Here is a 21,356-nt window from a genome sequence, read left to right as displayed (position 1 = left end):
TTAATTGTATTGAAGAACAAAGAAATATGTCTTAGTAACTGCCATACACCCAACTTTGATCAGCACGGGAGATACAATAAAGCTGAAATTTGGACTTTTTCTTTTTAGCAAAATTGGCATCCATTGGCTTCTAGCCTATTTTTCACTATCTGACCATGAAAGTTTTCACATCATTAAATATTATCTGAGAATATGATACGCTATGTGTACATAGTATTCTCATGGCTATATCTTAACTATCCCTCTCTAATTTGGGATGTTGTATTGATACCAGTCAATCTAAAAAAATAACAAAACGAAAGAGGAATGCATGATTGACATCCTTGTAGGGAAGTCTCTGCACACAACCCCGCTTCCTTTCTTAGCGTGAATGCTTACGGTTGCAAAGGCTGGGGCAAAGACATTGTCTTTGTTTTCTAGTTGTCTCTTCAGCAAGCCTACAGATGTCTTGAAACAAAAATCTTGACCTCCTTGTCGTTTCTGTCCCATTGTAGGTGCACCATATATACTTGATGGAGGGATAGTTAGAAAGAAAAAGGATTGCCCTTCATCCTCTCCCCTTCCTCTGGCAAAAGAAAATGGGAGTTTCCCTCAGCTGTCTACCTTGCTTTCTGAGATAAAGGGACCAAGAAGAAAGTTTTCTTTGAAGAGAAAGCTTGCCAAGGAGATGTGGGTTCCCACAAAGCTCGGTGACAAGCCCTGTTGCTGCTCAGCAATGCCCTTAAGGGGCCCCGCCCCCTGCCCATATAAAGCCAGGCTGCACGGGGCGGCAGCAGCTGGCACGCAGCCTCCAGCCTCCGGAGCACCATCCTGGCCTGGCACTGGCACTGGCACAAGCTATGGCAAATGAAGGGCAAGTCCTGCTCTCCCCGCTGAAAGGGGGGCATCCTCCTGCAGGTAGGCTACCCACCTGCCCTCTGCCGTCCTGCAGAGCGCACCGGTCTCCCTGCTGCTCCTCTTTCCAGCAGTGCCTGCAACGGGGCTCCCCAACAGAGCCGAGGTTCTCAGCGTTCCCTTGTCACATTAACGTCACACGACCTCATTGCCTCCTACATCTTGGAACTCTCCGAGCTTATGTATACACCACCTGAGGATTGGTCAAGCCCCAGTTGAATTAAAACCTCATTAGAAATGAAGGGATATGGGATTCAGAGCTTGTGAAAGGGGAGAGCTAAGGTTGGACCTTCCCTCCTGGGCCGTAGGTAAGCAGCGAGGCATCCACAGGAAGGCAATTTACTGCCATGGCAACCTTCTTCTCAAGAGGAGCCAGCTCTAAGTCTCAGTCGCCCCAGGATGACTGTGCATCCTCTGACTTCAGACCCAGGGAAACCAGCTTCCACACAGAGGACAGCAACTTTATTTTTCTCTCTCTTCTCAGGCTTTGGGGTTTGGCAGTGTTATCCAGAATGTAGTTTGCTTTGTCATCAAGCTGAGGAGCACTTTTTAATACAGACCCAAGCACTGGAGGGGGGCTGACTAGGGAAAGCAGCAATCAAAGTATTTGGCAAAGTAGCCATAGTTTTCTCTCTTTATTTTTCTTTTTCTTAACGTAGACTCTCTGTAATATGAAAGTTAGCTTTATTGTACTTACTGTTCATATAGCTTGACTGAGGTGAGCAGGTCTATTTTTAGCTAGCTTCATGTTCTTTCAACTGTCTTCCTTCTTTTTTTCCTTAAGAAACATCTCAAAATCTTGACCACTTTGTTCTTGCCTTTCTCCATTGACAAAATTTATTGCCATAATGCTTTGGCACCTCTAAGCCAAGGTTTTTTCAGTTATCTTTGCTGTAGGGGATGCTGGCAGGAATCACCTTCAGAAAGCTTTGAAAAGGGACACAGAGGTTCGATAGCTTTGTGGTGGACTGCTCACCTGAAAGAGTCTGAATTTTACTACTAATTCTGAGCTTTAAGTTCTAGGCACTGTGCCCCAGTTTCCTGTGGCAGACTCCTGACCTTTTATACTTGCAATTGGATTTGGCAATAGTTAACATTATCTGTATTTAAAGTTAATGATGCTGGGGTGCCTGGGTGGCTCCGTCAGTTGAGCGTCACACTCTTGATTTCGGCTCAGGTCATGATTTCAGGGTTGTGAAATCAAGCCCCATATCAGGATCGGAACTGGGTGTGGAGCCTGCTTGGGCTGCTCTCTCCCTCTGCCATGTCTCTTAAAATAAATAAACAAAACAAAATAAGCAAAATAGAATTGATGCTAACTAATGGCCAGGAACTATATATGCAAATTATTAGAAGAAACATTCATTACAGAAAGGAAAAAAAAAAAAGAACACATTCTTTTCCCACTTCTTCCACCCCCATCCTTCATGAAATGGAGAAGCTAAAACCTGATTCACTAAATTACATTTATGCACAAAGAACACGAGATAAACTTAACCAAATGAAAGTTTGAATGAAACCACCAGGAACTTTCTGTCCCACCGCTAATGATTGCTAATTACTCTGTGTACATAGCACACCATGACTCCATCAAGCATGTCACAATGCCCCTGGCATGACAATTAATTATTATGAACTGTGACACTACAGATAAGAGGTTTGGGGTAATTAGGATGGAGATGAAGGCAGACTTTTGCCTCCCCACGGAGAGCAAGTGAACAAAGAAACCTCATCCTTCAGCTTGTCTTGCTACATATTTTAAGTCTGAACCAGTTTGCTGTGGTGCAAAATGTTATTGATGGAACAATAATTCATTGCCAAAACGCCACTAAATCTTCACCTGATTTTTATAAGCAAAATAGAAATCCCTGAAGTGGGCAGCAGGTGCGATGTGGCAGGAAGGGACTGACACCACCTTTGGAACTGGGCAGAGTCTCGGCTTATCCTCTGCCTTCATTCCATTACCCTTGGCCGCAGAATCCTCATCTTTTTCTTTCTTTCTTTTTTTTTTTTTTAAGATTTTATTTATTTATTTGACAGAAATCACAAGTAGGCAGAAAGGCAGGCAGAGAGACAGGGGTAGGTGGGCTCCTGCTGAGCAGAGAGCCTGATCCGGGGCTCGAACCCAGGACCCTGGGATCATGACCTGAGCCAAAGGCAGAGGCTTTAACACACTGAGCCACCCAGGCGCCCCAGAATCCTCCTCTTTAAAGCAGCAGCTAATAAACAGCATCGATACTATTAGATTGTTATGATAATTAAAGGAGAAAACCCATGTAAAGCAGCTGATACGTGAATGTTAGTCTCCTTAAAATGCAGGCCCTAGTGAAACACACCTCTGGCAGAAGGAATGATCTTCCCGGTCGCTCGCAAGGGCTTCTGATGCTCACGGCTGCACAAGGCACAACCGCGGCAGTCAGAACAGAAGGGAACTGAAGGAAAGGGACAAGATAAATGTGCTTGCCTCCTCATAGTTGAAAATGAAACCTCTCAGAAATCAACCAGCTGTCACTCTTTCCCACCTCCGTGTGGAGTGCTTAGTCACGTTTCTTTTTTGTATATTAATATAATAAACATCTCACTTTGGTTAGCCCTGGTTATCGGTTTGTGCTGGGAAACAAGACTACATTAAGCTTGAGGTGGTCTAGGTGCTTTTCAGCTTAGCTTTGGATTTGCTGCTTTTTTGTTTTGCCTTGCTCTCAGTTTTAGAGGAAACCCATCACGTGAATGGCCAAAAATCTGTGAGCGGAAGGTGATAGAAGGAAGCGAAGTACACAAGGAACTAGAAAGAGCAGGAGTTCCGAGGCTTTCTGTATTTCTTGCACGTTGTAACTGGGTTTAAGTCAAATGAATCAGAGCCTTCAGAGGGCTCACTTTGAAACTCCCAGAGAGAATCAGTTTTCTGGCTCACTAATGAGAGAGGGAAGTTTGGAGACAGGCGCAAGTGTGAATCTTATACAGAAAATGAGGGGGGAACCATAGCTACAAAAGGGCCCGGGTCATTTAAAATAGAATAAACACCACAGGCTTCCTTTTCTCAACTCCCGTCCGCTCAAGTCAATGCATGGGGGTTGATCTGTGAGGCTGGAGGAGAGGTGGTGAGACGCAGTCCCCCAGACATCACGGGGACAGGGGTTTGGATGACTGTAAGACCAGCTGCTTCCCTAGACACAGCCGCAGCCCTGCAGACCGGCAATGCACTGTCCTTGTTTCACAGAGGAGCAAACTAAAGGTCAGCAAGGTCGAGGGACTAGCCCGAAGCCATGCAGCTAGTTCGGGCAGTGGGGCTGAGATCTGAAAATAAAGGGGAGCCCCATGCTCCCCTGCTCTAGAGCCCTCTCTCTTTACTTCACCAACTTTTCCTGACTTTCCTTTTGGGTCTCGATTGACATCTTAAAATGGGCTGACAAACTGACTCTAAATGCAAAGTGAATGTTTTATGCACATCTCAACTTTTAGTTAAAATCTTCAAATATAACAGCTTAGTCACAAGGCAGCGTGTGCACAAACCTTTGTGTTATTCGGCCTTTTCCCGTCCATTTTCCACTGATTCGTGAAAGAGAAAAGCTTCTTTTGCGGACAGATGTGTCTTTCTTTATCTTGACTATCCTCTACCAGAAATGTTGTCTGGAAGATCTTAACTGGAAGATTATCATATAGCATCCTAAACTCAAGTGCCTATTTTTGCAAAGTTATAAACTACAAAAGCAACTAGAAGAGTATAATGCTCGCTCAGCAAAGGTTCATTTTCCCCCACATAAATTTAGATTTTCTAATGAAATTATCCAGAAGGGCATCTCTCTCTTTTACATTTTTTAAAGCTCTAGTTCATTTTGCATAAAGTCTTATCTTATGTATTTGTACTCAACTATTAAAATGTTAAAATCAGTTCATATTTTACCTTGCCCAATTCTGATTGGTCCTTCTATAGAAGTTCAAAAGGCATTATAGTCCCAAACATGGAATTGTGTAAATTACTACAGCTTTAAGTAAGCTAAGTTAGATACAGTGAAACTTCGAAGAGTTCTCATGAGTTAGACCTACCCGATCTATCGAACATGGGCAGTATCTGATTGTGTTGGATTGTAAATATTTATTTACAGTGGTTTATCTCAGTTCTGGGAGACCAGTGTGACTAGTGTTCCCAGCAGAGCTTTGATGATGACCCTCCCATAAACCGGTTCCATCTGGTTCAGTCACCCCAAGTAGTGTGAGGAGCCTTAATCTATATCTTAGTATGTCCATGTAGAGTATGGGGATATTATTTTCTGTGTCTTTCTGCTGTATGTGGCTGACCAAGCAAATTACCTACCAGAACAAGTTTGATACAAGAACTGTGCTCTGGAAATCCAAGGTGTGTGTGGTTTACTTATGTCTCCTAAATCACTGAGTTAGAGCATACAGCCCCATCAGAGAGAGGATTCAAAGTCTCCTGGATGAAAGTAGGAATCTTCTGGGAGGATTTTTAATTTCCCCTCAAATCTCTCTGTCTTATTATTCTTAAGAATACATTCTTCAATTTCTTCTGGCATTTACTTCTCTGTTAAGTGCCTTATATTCTTTCCAAAGGGAGGAAAGTGATTTTATTTTTGAGACAAAGACTTAATGATAAAGATCACCTACTTCAACTTCCATCAGATTCCCCCACGTCCTCCTAAGATGTTCATGGCAGGGGCACTTCTTGAACACACTGAGAGCCAAGGGACTTACTGTTCTACTAGGCACCTACTTCCCCTTGAATAATACAAACTAGCCAGACCAGTAGCCAGTATCATTCTGGAACATTTATCCTTTGGTCTTCAGTCTCTCCTCTGAAACAACATCAAGTAAATATAAATAATAACAATTACCATAAACCAGGTGCTCCTGTCACCTCTATTGTCTAGAGTAACCTGAACAATTATTCTTATTGAAGGATGCAGAAACTGAGTCTTAGGGGGATTTAAGTGTCTTGCTCAAGGTCCCAGAGCTCAGTAGGGGTAGAACTATCTGACCCTACATGAAATTTCCTCACCAGCATGGGTGCCTGGGTGGCTCAGTTGGTTAAGCATTTGACTCCTTTTTTTTTTTTTTTTTAAGATTTTATTTATTTATTTGACACAGATCACAAGTAGGCAGAGAGACAGGCAGAGAGAGAGAGAGAGAGAGATGTGGGGAAGCAGGCTCACTGAACAGAGAGCCCGATGTGGGGCTTGATCCCAGGACCCTGGGGGTCATGACCTGAGCCAAAGGCAGAGGCTTTAACCCACTGAGCCACCCAAGCGCCCTTGCATTTGACTCTTGATCGCAGTTCAGGTCTTAATATCAGGGTCTTGATCTCAGGGTGGTGAGTTTGAACCCTATGTTGGGCCCCACACCTGGAATCTACTTTAAAAAAAAAAAAATTCCTCACCAGAAAACCATTCCTCCTCCACATGATAGCCCCTCAGATGTTTGGAGATGCCACCTACATTCTCTTGAGTCTATCTTCTTCAGAAGTGACGTTTCCATACTTCCTAGTTCCTCCTGTGATGTGGCTCCCTTCCTCACACTGGCCCATCTCCTCTTGACTTGTCTAGGTTGTCAAGATTTTTGCAAATCAGTAGCACAGAACTCAACATTCCAAAGGGCATCTCATTTTTAACTATTGCTTATTTTAACTATTAACAAGTTTGCTTCTATAGTTGGTGATAATAATCAGTCTAGGTAAAATAAATACCTAGCCTGGGTGGCTCAGTGGGGTAAGCCTCTGCCTTCGGCTCAGGTCATGATCCCAGGGTCCTGGGATGGAGCCCCGCATCGGGCTCTCTGCTCAGCAGCGAGCCTGCTTCCTCCTCTCTCTCTGCCTGTCTCTCTGCCTACTTGTGATCTCTGTCTGTCAAATAAATAAACAAAATCTTAAAAAAAAAAAAAAAGAATAAATACATAGAAACAACAGCATCAGGGAAAACACAAGGAATGTTAATAAGAAAATAATTACAGCACTCCATATTTCAAAAGCACTTGTCACAGGGAGAAAGAAAAACACAGTTGGGAGGGGTACTGAAGGCCCAACCTCTAGACCTCCTGTTTGGCTCCTCTCAGCACAAGAGTCAGGGGTTGTGAACACCAGCCCCTTCACACAGAGGCACTCCCTCCTCCGTCTTCCTGGGAAAGCCATCCCTTGGTTTATTTCACATCTACATTCCGTGGCTGTTCAGAAGATGTTTTCTCATCATTTGATTTCTGTTGCTGATTACTCTGCATGCCTTTTTCTCATATAATATGTGTCTCTTTCTGGGTATGCATGAATTTAAAGCAGACCATGTGTAAAAATAGCATTCTTTTCCTAGACTGACTCTAATACTGCAAAATTCTCATGAGAAGCTTTTATAGTCAATGAAAAAACAACATGGTGATTCAAAATGACCAAGTGGAGTTTATTCCATGAATGCAAGAATGGTTTGATAGTAAGACAACCATTAATCTATCTTTATAGATTAATATCTGTTAATATAAGTAACCACATGAAGGATAAAAATCATGGATCATATGCATGAATGCTAAAAAGGCATTTGTAATTTTCAAGCCCAACAAAATAGTAATAGAAGAACATTTCTCTAATTTGAAAAAATATATATATATTACATATACATATATATTTTTGTGTATATGTGTGTGTATCCACCTAAGTACACATCATATGTAATGAAAAAATTAAAAACAATCCCTTAAAACTTATTATAAAATGAAGATGTCAACCATCATGACTATTTAACATTATTCTACAGGAGGTAGTACTATAATTCTTTACAGGTTATATAATGTTTTTTACCTGAAAAACCCAAGGGAATCAGCAACAAAAAAAAACCATTATAAACAGTAAGAACTCAATAAGGTCTGGGTATAAAGTCAGAGATATAAGAACAACAATCTGTCAGAGTTATAATTGAAGAATTGACCCCATTTACAATAGCAACAACCAAGGTAAAATGCTTAAGGAATAAACTTGACAATACATGTGTAAGATCTATGCAAACCAGTTACTGAGGGACCCCAAAGAAGATGTGAACAATGGAAATGCATACCATGTTCTTGAATAGAGAGTCTCCAGAAATATAAACATATGAATTTTCCCTTTAAAAAAAATCTTTAAATTTAAAGCAAGACCATTAAAAAAAATGGACAAAAAAATCGAACAGCTCATAAAGAGAAAATAGAAATGGCTTCTAAAACGCAGAAATAAGCTCAACCTTTAGTAAAATAGAAGAAATGCAAATTAAAACACGTTATCTTTCTTTTTTAACTTCCTGCTCATCAAAACCAAATATTTCCCAGCTCCCATTGTTGTTAAAGTAGGAGGAAAAAAAATCACTGTCATCTTCGTTCCTGAGGCTGTAACTGGTACAGCCTCTGGGAAAGGCGATTTGGCAAGTTGTAACAAAATTTTAAATGCACATACCCTTCAGAACTAACAAGATCACTTGTAGGAATTTCTCCCACGGGTATACTTGCACTTGTGCAAAATTATGCGTATAAAAGGATATTTGTTGCAGCATTGTTTGTGACATCAATGAATTAGAAACATCTGAAATGTCTAACATTTGGGAATTGGTTAAGTAAATACAGGACGTTCACATAATGAAAATTTAAAGCAGATGTTAAAAAGAACAACACATTTCTCTATATATAGATAGATAGGGAATTTACTCCAGAATGTATGATTGAATGAAAAATATAAATAAACAAGATGTAGAACAAGGTGTATCTTATGCTGCCATTTAAACAAGAGTAATATGTGCAGTATCTGGGGATGAACATAGGACTTGTCTACCATTAGCAGTATCTAGGAGATGAATTAGGGGCTGGAAATAATGGTGGGAGGGAGACTGCAGACTCTTACACTTTTTGAATTATGGGCCTTATGCATATTTCACAAAATCAGCAATATATATAATAATTTTTAAAGAACAGTGATAAAGTCAAATTTCTAAGTGCATTGAGAAATAGAATAGGTTTTCCTTACTTTTCATTTTATTGGACTGAGCTTTGGAATTTGTCAGTTTGACATTTCCATAAAAAGAATTAACAGGTTCAAACAAATCAATGTCCATTTAGCTTTTTCGCATTTGAGCTTGTCAGATTTTAGATGTGCAAATTTCCTGGGAACAGAAAGAAGTATTTGCTTTGACTTGCAATCTGAAATGGGTTGTTCCTTTTCAAAAGTTGATTTCATCTGACATTGTTAAACACTTGAATTGCTGTTAGGTCATCTGTAGCCTAATTAACACTAATTGATCTCCTGAATGGCAGGATTTTTAATGTAGTTTAATTACTCATTAGAACATCTGAGCTTGGCCAATGTCCGGAGGTTTGGGGTCTGGGATGGAAGGTGGGGTTCCGGTGGGATCAGAGGCATCTCTCTTGAATTAAATGGCTGTTACCATCACATGCCCTGACTTTTGGCTCATCCCTCAGAATCTGTGCTTTTGAATGCTTTAGTTGAAAAGAAAAAAAAAGTGCAAGCCTTGCACAAACTTTAATCTTGTGGGAAAACAAGAGGGTCACATTGTAATTGTCTGTGGCTATCATAAAAAGCATAGTTGGTTTGATAACAAGAAAAAAATGTTTTTCAGTGAAATGCCTAAGGGAGTAGGGAGTATGTTGCTATTCTCTTCCCCAAACCAAAGGTGTAAACCTCTGCTACTTTTCTTAGCCTCAGTTCCTGCTCTCTGTACATAAACAAGCAGACCTCAGCCCTTCTCCGCTTCCCCACCTTGTCTGCCTAACACACTATTTTTTCTTCTATTCAGTTCAAGGTAACGTTTTATTGTGTTGTTTTAGATAAAAGTTTAGATCTTCAAAAAGTAAGTTCTAAAATTCTTTTCAAATCTAAATTCATACCTTGAATAAGAAAAGCAAGCCTACTGTTTTTATTCTAATCACAACTCCTGTGTTGATGCTTGTTTGTTTATTTGTTTTGTTTTTGTTTGCTTGTTGTTTGTTTGATGCTTGTTTGTTTATAGTAAAGGCTGGAGGAATGCGAATTTCCAAAAAACAAGAAATTGGTGTCCTGGAGAGACATACCAAAAAAACAGGATTAGAGAAAACAAGGTAGGGATTACTGAATTTCTTCTCCTTCATCACCTCAAGGAGTTTTGAGTGACTGCTTACAGAAGTCAGAGGCCTCCCTGTATTTTACGATAAACCAAGGCTCCCCAGGCCTTTACTGAACAGAGTTAGAGCCAGCCAGCTGAGGAGTGGACAGGGGCTAAAGAAAGGCACATTCAGGTGAAAGGTTGCTACCTTCTAGAAAACTCTATCTGGGCCCACTCATTACCCACATCCTCCTCCTCTCTGCAGCCTGCCCATCTCCCTTGTACTTACAAAGCACAATCCTGAGTGCATCCAAACCTGACTCATGTTCCTTGATCCTATTTTCAAATTAGCCTTTAAAATAATGTCCCTAGGCTGGCCCTGTTTTCATAGTATGCTTTCTGCTGTAGCAAATCTTCTGAATTAAAAATAAATGGGTTTTGCGGGGCGGGGGGTGGTGGTGGTAAATCCATCACTTAATTATTTAGAAAATAATGGCCACAATATTTGGCATAGCCAGAAGGCATAGAGATACTGAAGTTGGTCTCTCTCTGCTTCTTCTGCTGTGACCTTGACAAAAGGCACAGCTCATCAGAGAGCTGTGGGCTGTGGAGGTGCGCAAATGGCCCAAGCACGGGACTGTGGTTAAGGAAAATGACTGTGTTGTAAAAGAAAGAAACGTGCAAAACTCCAAGGAGGTGATGGGGACACTTCAAAGACAATTTCAACATGGTTTCCACAGATGAGTTCAAGAGTGATTCAAACAGAGTGAGTTAGAGGATGTTCAGGGATGCGTAGGGATGTGTAACAGTCTCAGAAGGGAATGCAGCAGGAAATAGACTGTGGAATTTCTCTGGCTCTTTCATACAAAATTATTTTGAAATCATTTTTAAAGTTTTCTTCCCAGTTTCTGGGAAGAGAATTTTCTGAGGATTTGTTCCACTTTTAAAATGAAATGCGCATTGGCCCCATTACCAGTTATGTTTTTTGTTTCTTCTGATATCAGAAATAATTGCCACACAATGAAAGCCAAGGCTGTAAATCCTCAGCGGCTGACCGAGCTCTAGGACAGTTCTTAGAACAGAGAAAGCCCTTGAAACGACACCAGGCTGTTGTTGAACTGCAGGCTGGTTTGATTCTGTCACTAAAACCTGATCAAGCATAAGCCGTGTTCATGGTGACCCTGGTTATCATGTCTGGGCCAGGGACCCGGGAACTAAAAAGTCATGGCTTGGAAATGACATCCAGTTGGCAGCCAGTAGACGAGGAATTTGTTCCTCTGCACCTCAGGAAATGGGGACTCAACTATGAATTCTGGCATCAGCTGAACATTGTAGGAAGAGCTGACCAGAGAGTAACAAAGTGGAGATTGGGACCCTCTTTAAAAATTCAGGTGTTGTCTTATAGTCATTCAAAAATGAGGATGAGGGGAGGGGTGGCACCTGGGTGGCTCAGTTGGTTAAGCGACTGCCTTCAGCTCAGGTCATGATCCTGGAGTCCCAGGATGGAGTCCTGCATCGGGCTCCTGCTCATCAGGGAGTCTGCTTCTCCCTCTACCCTCCTCCCCCTCTCATGCTCACTTTCTCTCTCTCTCTCTCCCCCAAATAAATCAATAAAATCTTTTTAAAAATGAGAATGGGTCCACAGCAGAACATAAACAGCAGGAAATAGCTCACCTCTCTATTGCCCTATTCACTAGCATCAGTTATAGGGGGCTTGATGTGTGTAGGATTTGGGGGCCACTTTAAAGAGAAGTGATGAAACACCACAGATATGAAAGGGCTGGGCACTGGCCTGACCGTGAGGAGGAAGGAGCCGGTGCAGGGCGAGGCCCTGAAGCTGGAGCTTCATTCCTTCCACTCTCAATCTCCCTCAGCCGCTGACATTCCTGTGCTTTGGGAGTGGGTGCAGGAAATATGAGGCCCTCATTTTCATGGACAAACATCCTTCCTTACATCTTCTTGGAGGATGGCTTTTGCAAAATGTATCAGAGAAAATAAATTTCTAAGTACCATCAATCTATGTCCATGTCCTAATAACTTTCCCTCACCAATGCCAGCCATCCAAGAAAAAAAAAAGTGCCAAATGCAAAGTTTCCATCAAGAAGCTGTACAAGCAGGCTCGGCCCTGATTGACGCTCTCCTACAAAATAAATTGGCCCAAGAAAAAGAAGCCAGACGCAAAAGAGCCCATGCTGTGTGATTCCTTTTATGAAGTACAGAAACAGTCAAAACTAATCTGCAGGGCTCTAAGTCAGGGGAGTGGTTATCCCTGGGGTCAGCTGGTTTGGCTAGTTGTGAAGAGTCACCAAGCTATATACACCCATGGAAAGATGAAATAAAAATACACCAGTAATAATAACTTGGCCTACAAAGATTTTTACAGCACACGGACACACAAAAGCAGAATCTTTTTTTCTTCTGGATACTGCCAAGCAGAATAAAAGCTTAAAGGCCAAGTAGACAGTCGCTGTATCAATCATTTAACCTCCTTAGTAGGAAAATTTTGGGGTCCTAAGTGAAATTTTGTTTCATCTTTACAGTGCCATTGCAAGCGTTGCCAAACTCCAGGCCATGAATGCTCTGAATGACACGCTGGAGAAGGTGAGGCGGGGTATGGGTGAGGCCCCTCACGAACGCTCCCGCTCAGGATTTATCCAACAGTCAAGTCGAATGAGTGAACAAAACTGAGCACTGAGCTTTTATCCAACTCAGACATTTGCCGTTCTTGGGGAGGACTGCACTCCCCAAGACCTGTTTCTCCCAAGTTCCTAGTGTCTGTTTAATAAATCATGTGAAAAATAAGACAGAAAACAAGGCAAGAATCATGACACCAAAGTGGCAGAGTTGTACTGTGCCATCCTGAAATTTCTCAGAATCATCGGCATGTTTTTATAAAAAGGCAGCCTGTGGATTGGGACTTGAGCAGTGCGGGACCTTGCTACCCACCACTTCCTACCCACAAGGCAATATTTGATTTGAGGTGAAAGTGAGTGGCGGACAGTTGCACAGATTAGGGCTGGAGGAACACTCAGCACTGACTAGGTTTATCCAGGAAAATCTGTTTGTGCGGGTGGTTGGCCGTTGCTAAATTTATTCTATATCTTGTATTTCTTCTAAGTAGCTCCAGAAACTTGGAAAACTCTTACCAGATTAACAGTGCTTTGGTTTTGGATTTACTAGTTTGTTTTTGAATTTTGTAGGTAATCTAAGTGAAGGTCCTTATTCTACCCCGCTGGGGCAGATAATTTGCATTGAAAGCAAGGAATAACCCACTCTGCTGCTCTCCTGTTAATGGACGGGACAGGACTGTGCATAATTTATAGAAGGAAGACTGTCACTGCCAAAATCAGGACTCTGGAAAAGATGGGAGCAGAAACTGAGCAGCTAGACCTCTAGGGGCCTCCATTTGGTAGCGGCTTCTCTACTTTATTGGTATGACCTTGAGCAAATTACTCATACTGTGCCTTAGATAAATTATTTGTAACTTGGAGATAAGGAAGGGCGCCTGGGTGGCTCAGTTGTCTGAGTGTCTGACTCTTGATCTCTGCTCAAGTGTTGATCTCAGAGGCTTGATCTCAGGGTCACAAATCCAATCCCTGTGTTGGGCTCCATGCTGGGCATGGAGTCTACAAAAAAAAAAAAAAAAAATGGTGATAAGGAAGAGTATATCCTTCACAGGGTTGTTGTGTGGAATGAGTTTGTACGTGTGATGCTTTTAAAACCGTGCCTGGCACAGTGTAACCTGTTTGCACTCGGGTTAGTAGTACTGGTTCTGTGACAGCAAAATAAATAGATGTGTCTGAAGTCCACGGGATGTATCAAGGCAGATGGTACTAAGCAGATTTTTTTTTAAGTCATCTCCATGCCCAACATCAGCTGAAACTTACAACCTCAAAATTAAGAGTGGCATGCTTTACTGGCTGAGCCAGCCAAGTGTCCCAGTACAAGGCGAGATCTTGATTATAGGCCACCGCTACAAAGCCTTCTAATGTGAGGAGCTTGGTTCTCCCACAGATAGATTTGAGGTGATGTCATAAACAGCCCCCTGCCTCCCTGGCTTTAGAAGAGGGGCTGGGATGAATGTGCCAGAGCAAAACAGGCTGTTGGCTTCTGCATCCCACGTCCTCTTGCACCTGCCCACAAAACGCCTCTTCCTCGGGGGCCACGGACTGGGTGCACTCGTAAATGGAACTGGAGGGACTGGACACAGTCCTCTAGAATATATGTTAACCCCAAATAAAATGTTTAAAGGGAGTGGTCAGTAGAAGCTGATTATGCTATATATTTTTTTAAAAAGATTTTATTTATTTATTTGACAGTGAGACACAGTGAGGGAAAACAAGCAGAGAGAGAGGGAGAAGCAGGCCTCTTGCAGAGCAGGGAACCTGAGGCAGGGCTTGATCCCGGGACACTGGTATCATGACCTGAGCCAAAGGCAGACGCTTAATAGCTGAGCCACCCAGGCACCACTAGGCTATATATGAGTTATGGTGCCAGAGTCTATATTGTTTTTGATAGACACATATGCTTATGTCATGACATAGAGGAGTTCTTTCCCTTTCAGTTAAAAATATCACTTCCTTATTTCACAGATTAAAAGGAAAATCAACAACAATAACAACAAGTTGTATTTGTAAACCACAGGAAAACATTGAGATGGTGTGTTGTTACAAATATTTTTAACAGCAACTGTACCTATTTAAAAAAAGAAACACACAATTTTAACTCTTAGTTCAATGTTTACTGCTGTAGGGTTGTGGCTAAGAGTACAGAGTTTGTTTACTGGTTAAAACAGGGCTGACATCAGACATCAGATGTGTCTCCTGATGGCTCTGTCACTCAGATTTCCTCCCTTTCCTATGCCTCTGGTTCCTCATCTGTAAATAGGAATGTGGTTAATAGGATCCAGTTCACAGAAATGTTGTGAGAATAAAATGACCTTATGTAATATACACAAAGTACTTAGCAGAGCCAAGTGCAGTTCGCCCTCATAAATGTTAGCTTCTATTCCCGGGCAAGCATGCTACAGGACCTCACTTGGAATCCCAGGCAAAGGATAAAAGGCCAGCAACAAAATCAAGTCCCAAGATCACCATATATGACTATCTTGAGTATGGTAATTGGTGGGATCCATGTGTTTTCTTACCACTAAAAAATCCCTCCGGAGTCTGTAGTTCAACCTGAATCACAATAAGATTTTTTTTATAAGAGAGAGGGAGAGAACAGAAAGGGTGGGAAGCAAGGAGGGACGTCCAGAAGGAAAGAGAATCTTAAGCCCGCACTACACTAGGGCTCTGTCTCTTGACCCCGAAATCAAGAATCCAAGGCTTAACCCACTGGGCCACCTAGGAGCCTCTTAAGATTTTATAGTAAAGGTCAACTTGGGATGGAAAGACATTTTAAAAATAGATGTGTTGAGATCTGTGGTTGTCAGGAGCTAGGGGTGAGAAAAGGGTCTGACCAAAAGGAGACAGGAGGAAATCTGAGGGTTGAGGGCTCTTCCTCTTAATTTTAGTCACAGACTGTGTTTACTTAGGAAAACTCATAGAACTGTACACTAAAGGGGTATATTTTACTGTAAATAAATTATATGTTAATTTTAAAATGAAAAATGCATAAACTATATACTGCCTCATACAATAAAATTAAGATATATAAAAGATAGAGAAATATAAGTATAGATATCTACTGATGGCTTTTCACCAGCATTACCATTCCCCCATAATATCTCTGTCATGAAGACCTAACAATATATAATTGGCCAGAAGAAAGACAGTAGCAGAAATGAGGGGCATATCCTCTGCATTTAGAAACATTCATGCCCTCAGCTAGAGTTATGTCTGGTCCCAAGAACCCATGTTAATTCTCATACCAATGCAAGAATTTAAGAGTCTAAGGCAGTGGGATGCCTGGGTGGCTCAGTGGGTTAAGTGTCCAACTCTTGATTTTAGCTCAGGTCATGATCTCAGGGTTGTGAGATCGAGACTCACATCACCTCCATGCTGAGCATGGACCCCACTTGGGAGCGTCTGTCTCCCTCTCCCTCTGCCCTGTCCTTCATGCACATGTGCATTCTGTCTGTCTGTGTCTCTCTCTAAAAAAAAAAAAAGAGTCTAAGGCAGTAAGAGGTCAGTCTTATTCATAGGATCTCATCAACCACTTACACATGGCAAGACATTTCTATCCATATGTCACTCATCCCTGGATACCGTGCTTTAAAACCGACCTAGGGGCTGAGATGTGGGTGATTGAAAAACAATCCCCCAAAGCCTGTAATTGTATGAATCTAGGTGGGAAGCAGCCTGAAATTTTCCCCTCCCACTACTTCCCCCAACTCTTCTCTGCACACAGAACTCTCTCTCCCACTACCTTTCTCCTTGCCTCTTTCCCTCTCCAGATAGCCCTTCCTGCCTCTTCCAGCCCTACTTAATGAGAAAATTCAGGTTGCCTGGTGACAGGCCATATAACCTGGTATTCCTGCAGAAAAGGCCTTAGGTAACCCCCAAATTCTCTCAGCTGAAAATCTGGAAGAACCGGTCTCAGACCAAGTTCCACCAATTCTTTCAAGGCTGTTTGACTCTTTAGAAGACACGTAGCTCCTCTGAGATTTATGGTCGTTCATTTAATCTTTTTTTTTTTTTTTTTTTTTTTTTTTTTTTAAGGCAGAGAGTGAAAGACAATTCTGTAGACAGTTATGGAAATAAAATTTGGCAATCATTGTGAAGCTACTCTGAACATGAAAGTATCCATCTGAAGCGTTAGTAACAGGGTCGGGTTATGGTGTGGCGTGGGTTGGACTGTTGAAGCCTAGTTAAAGTTGGGGCCACTTTTCAAGTTGCCAAATGTGTCACCACTGCCAGAGTTAGTGAGATGTATGTGAAATGAGATCCTAAGGGAGCGGAAACTATCAAAGGCATCTGCAAATCTAAAAAGGTGTCTCTTGTTCTGTAGATAAACGTCACCATAGGAGTAGCCTTGAATTTCATTGACTCAAGCTGAAGGTTTTGTTTTAAGCATTTTGCTTAACGGGGTGTGGAAATCTAAGTGCTAACATTCAGGCTGGAAGTTAACACCCTGGAAAGATGAATAGAAGAATGGCCAGTGTGTGAATACTACCTAACTTCAGGCTCTAAAACAAAACCTGCCACTCATTTTCTTGCATCTAGAATTTCTTTCACAGCTCCGATCATAAAGACTTTTATTATGCTTCTTTTGCTTTTTTCTCGGAAACGAAAACTATAGATTCTGAGGTCACAGCTACCCAAGAAGGTAAATTCTGCATGTGGGAGTTTCTATTGATCTGCTTTTCAAGTTCAGTATGTTGCCCCTTATGTGATGGAGTCTCAGCAAGACCGAAATTCTTGTACACACACTGGCCTTGAATTCTTTCCCTTACGAGGTTACCCGAGATTCTCTATCCTAATGAATCAGACAAGAAACACCTTTCTTTTTTACAAACACTGTCATCCTATAAAGACTAATGATGAAAAATCCAAAGCTTCCCCAAGGTTCAGATGCCAGACTGAAGCCTGGCTGGAGGTGGTACTCTGGAAAGCTATTCCTATTTATTTCTGGTTCCCGCTAGAAAATACAATCGTCCTATTGCCATTGATACAAAATCTACAGCAAATATTTAGTCTATTTCGAGGTTAACCATTTTACTAACAGTTTCAATTCTGATAGAAGACTCTTTGTAGACTCTCCACCTGCAACCCGCAAGTCCTTCTACATTCAGGTGTTCTCCATTGAGGGACTGGAGCATATGAGAAAGAGAACTTGAGTCTCTTGTTGGATATTCAAGAGTTGCCGGACAGCCCTGCTCCAGGCTCCTTAAGACCTGTATATCTGTAATTTAATAATTATGGGCAGTTTCCCTAAGGCTGTTACCTTTGCCAGAATTATTTCCATTTCTTTCTCAATCCTGTTGATTTTTTCCCCCCTTAAACTTTCCCAGATCAGTTCACAGATGGCCAACAGGCCCCAGGGACAGCCTCCCATTAATTCTGATCTGCAGCATTGCCCTCCTGAAAAGCAGTTGAGCAGAACTTTGAGGACCTCTGTTAAATGCCTTAGTAAAAATGTAGCCCCTAACCCCTGTGCATTACTGGTGGGAATGGAAAATCTTACAGCCACTATAAAAAAAAAGCCACAATATGGCAGCTCCTCAAAAAATTAAACATAGAAATCTGTCATCCAGCAATTCTACTTCTGGGTATATACCCAAAAGAATGGAAAGCAGGGATTTGAACAGATGTTTATACACCATTGTTTATAGCAACATTATTCACAATAGTCAAAAGGTAGAAGCTACCAAAATGTCCATCATCATATCATCATCTCACATACACAAAATGCGGTATACACACAGTCAGTGGGATACTGGTCAGCCTTAAAAAGGAAGGGAATTCTGACACATATCACAACTGGGTAAGTCTTGAAACAAAAGAAGCCAGACACAAAAGGACACATCCCGCATGAGTCCACTTACACATGATACCCGGAGCAGTCAGCAGTCATAAGACAGAAGGTAGAATGCGGTTGCCAGAGGCTGGAAGGTGGGAGGAGGGAGCGAGGAGTTGTTGTTTAAAGGATACAGAGCTTCAGTTTGATGTGCTGTAAAAGTTCTGGAGATGAATGGCAGAGATGGTTGCACAACAGTGTCAATGCATTTAATGCCGCCAAGCTGTACGCTTGAAAGTGGGTGAAATGGTAAATTTTGTCATGCGGATTTTACAAATTTTTAAGAGATTAAAAAAAAAACTACAGCCTCTAAAGTGTGGAGATAAGCCTAGAGACAGTCAGGTCATGGGTTGATGCCTCCCCTCCCCTGCCATGGTCACTGTCACAGTGACTCTGTGGCTTTGTGTCCTCAGCGTCGACTTCTCATCTTGCCCTATCTCACCTTGGCTACTTGCCCACTTTTCTTTTATGTCAGAATTACTTGTTGTTTCCTTTCCCACCCCCTTCATCTTGTGCTTGACTTCATGTAACCTGGCAGGCGATCTTCCCACCTGTAATCTCTTGTATGTGGTTTAGAGCCAACCTGAAACAATCCATCTGTTTTAGTTGACACTGAAGACACCCAGTCTGGAAGAAAATTACTGAAGTCAGTGGCCTCTTAAGTTTCCTTTTGGTTCTAATGTTAAAACAAAAACAAAACACACTGCCCTTACCACACTCTAAAATACCTTGTGGCCCAATGGTAATAATCTGGCCAAAAAAAAAATAAATAAATAAGTCACTCGCTCTTTTTTAGATTATAAAGCAACATTTATGACTAATACCTCGATTATGTTTCTTCCTTCCTGCTAGAACGCCCACAGAGACCATCCCTGGGCTTCATTATGATATTACTTCTGCCTGCTCATGGTGAAAGAAAAATTGTAGAAAAATACTCACAGGCAAAGTAAAGAAGAAGATGGGGAATTGCTCATAATTCCTCAGAGATAAGCACTGTTAACACATCAGCGTATACTCCTCCGGGGTGTTTAATTGTTTAAGACCAAGAAGAAAGGACTTTCTGGAGTCAAGTAGCACATGAAAGGGAACGCTGTGTGCCTAGAGCTCAGGGACATTTGAGAAGAGATATAAGACACTAATGTTTTCCCTGGCTTAGAAGAGGCCAAACAAACCATAAACAATGTGATGCTTGGGGTCATATGTAGTTCATCTCCCCCTTTATTTAGCTTGAGTGTGAGGGCAAGGGCATGTAAGTTCCACAGCGATGTTAATTTCCTCATGAGCTGAGGCACCCTTCCTTGCTGGCTAAGGTGGGTGTCCTTAGGTATCTTTCTGTTGTATTGATCGGCTTAGAAACCAAGAACTGGAATGGACCCACAAGGTCACTGGGTACGAATTCTTCTCCTAGGAGAACTGCATGTGAATTGTTTACAGCACTGGGCACCTTTTCCATCTGAAGCTGTCCTTAGAGTGAATTCCATAATGTTGCTCGGTTCCATATGAAATTCCTCTTACTGTCAAAAGCTGTTTGTGTTCACTTGAGCCATTTTCACTTGTTCACTGGAGCCCTTTTCCTCACAGATATCTTCCGTGGGATGACTAATAAGAACTTTTGTTACCTGGAGCTACTAATCACTCCTCAGCTTTCTTTTTATGAGGCTGTGGAGACTGAACAATAGGAAATTGCCAATATTGGACCATTTTTTACCTACAGAAACAGCCATTTCAAGCTTCAACATACTAACTGGCCCTAACTCTCCATGGCTTCTTTCAGAGGTTCCTTATTTTTGATCTTTTTACAATATTCCTCCCCAGTGGGATCTTCTCTGGTGTTCCCTACAGCCTCCTTAGAATATATATTCTGTATATATATTGATCTATATATGCACAAAAATACTTGTTAATCTTGGAGAACTGATGAGATATAATTAAGCATTCCTACCTTTAAAAGTGTCACTTCAAAACATACATATAAATGCATATGTGTATCCTGTACATCATCTTGGGTATAATATAGTTGATAGTTTTCAAAATCAAGAACAAGCTAAGAAGAGAAACGGGATGAATGCGTACATGTTGAGCCCAGAGCAGGAGGTGGTATGGGAAAAAGACGTATGAAAGAAGTAACCAGAACTGTTGCCCTGACCAACCATATGGCCCTCTACTACTATAATACTTCATGACCAAAGAGATCCAATGCCCTTATTTTTTCTTTCCTTCTCACCTTTAGCTCAGCCATAAATTTCCAGCAGTAATGCACATGGCACATCAAAAACCCAGACCCGCCCTGGAGAAGGTCACTCCACTGAAAAGGATCTACATTATTCAGCAGCCTCGAAAATGTTAAGCTGGAACGTAAAACACAGGCGTCTGGCCAACTGCCGCGAACATCTGGCAGCTTAGGGAAAAGGACCAAAATGTTCCATAGGCCTAGTGCACTTGCTTGGTAAATAAAACGGCTTTTGTATCTTCTCTTTTGACTTTAGATAATAAAGCATCCAAATTTATAAATCCAGTGCCTTCTTGGGCCTCATTTTGGTCCAGGTCAGGACCCCACGGATGATTACATAGGTAATCCTGTGGAAACCTGGAGAATCCAGAACACTTGGGTATTCCACTCCACCTCCCGGGTTAGGCCCTTTTCTCCTTGATGCTGACCCTGAGCTCTTCCACCCACAGTGAGTTCGCTCGCAAGGACAGAGGGGAGACGGGAACACTCTGAGCTGGGCAGAGGCCAATACTCTACGCAAACATGAGGCAGGATTCTTCTCAGTATGTTTGTCCTAAGATGCTCCAGCTTTCACTTGAGGTGAAATGTCGTTTCCGGCTCCCCACATAAATATGGAGGTTCATTTCGAAGGTTTGGTGAGGGACAATGAAAGCCTTAGGTTTGTTACAAACATATTGTCTTCTGTAAAGCTATCAAGGATGAAAGGTAGAATTACA

The 21,356-nt window shown here is 41.9% G+C and overlaps 1 protein-coding gene across 1 annotated transcript; it reads left to right on the top strand.

The window, feature by feature from the left end:
- Positions 1-757: 757 nt before the first annotated feature.
- Positions 758-20,921, top strand: DAPL1 (death associated protein like 1). Its single transcript, XM_059167266.1, has 4 exons — positions 758-897; positions 9,879-9,966; positions 12,491-12,551; positions 20,641-20,921. Exons 1-4 carry the CDS (start codon positions 840-842, stop codon positions 20,755-20,757), a joined length of 324 nt encoding a protein of 107 aa, XP_059023249.1. The 5' UTR covers positions 758-839; the 3' UTR covers positions 20,758-20,921.
- The last annotated feature ends 435 nt before the right edge of the window (positions 20,922-21,356 follow it).

Source organism: Mustela lutreola, chromosome 3 (assembly GCF_030435805.1).
Source record: "Mustela lutreola isolate mMusLut2 chromosome 3, mMusLut2.pri, whole genome shotgun sequence".
In the NCBI taxonomy this organism is placed as follows: domain Eukaryota; kingdom Metazoa; phylum Chordata; class Mammalia; order Carnivora; family Mustelidae; genus Mustela; species Mustela lutreola.
The sequence above is the reverse complement of the archived record's forward strand: the minus strand, read 5'-3'. Positions and strand labels throughout refer to the sequence as shown.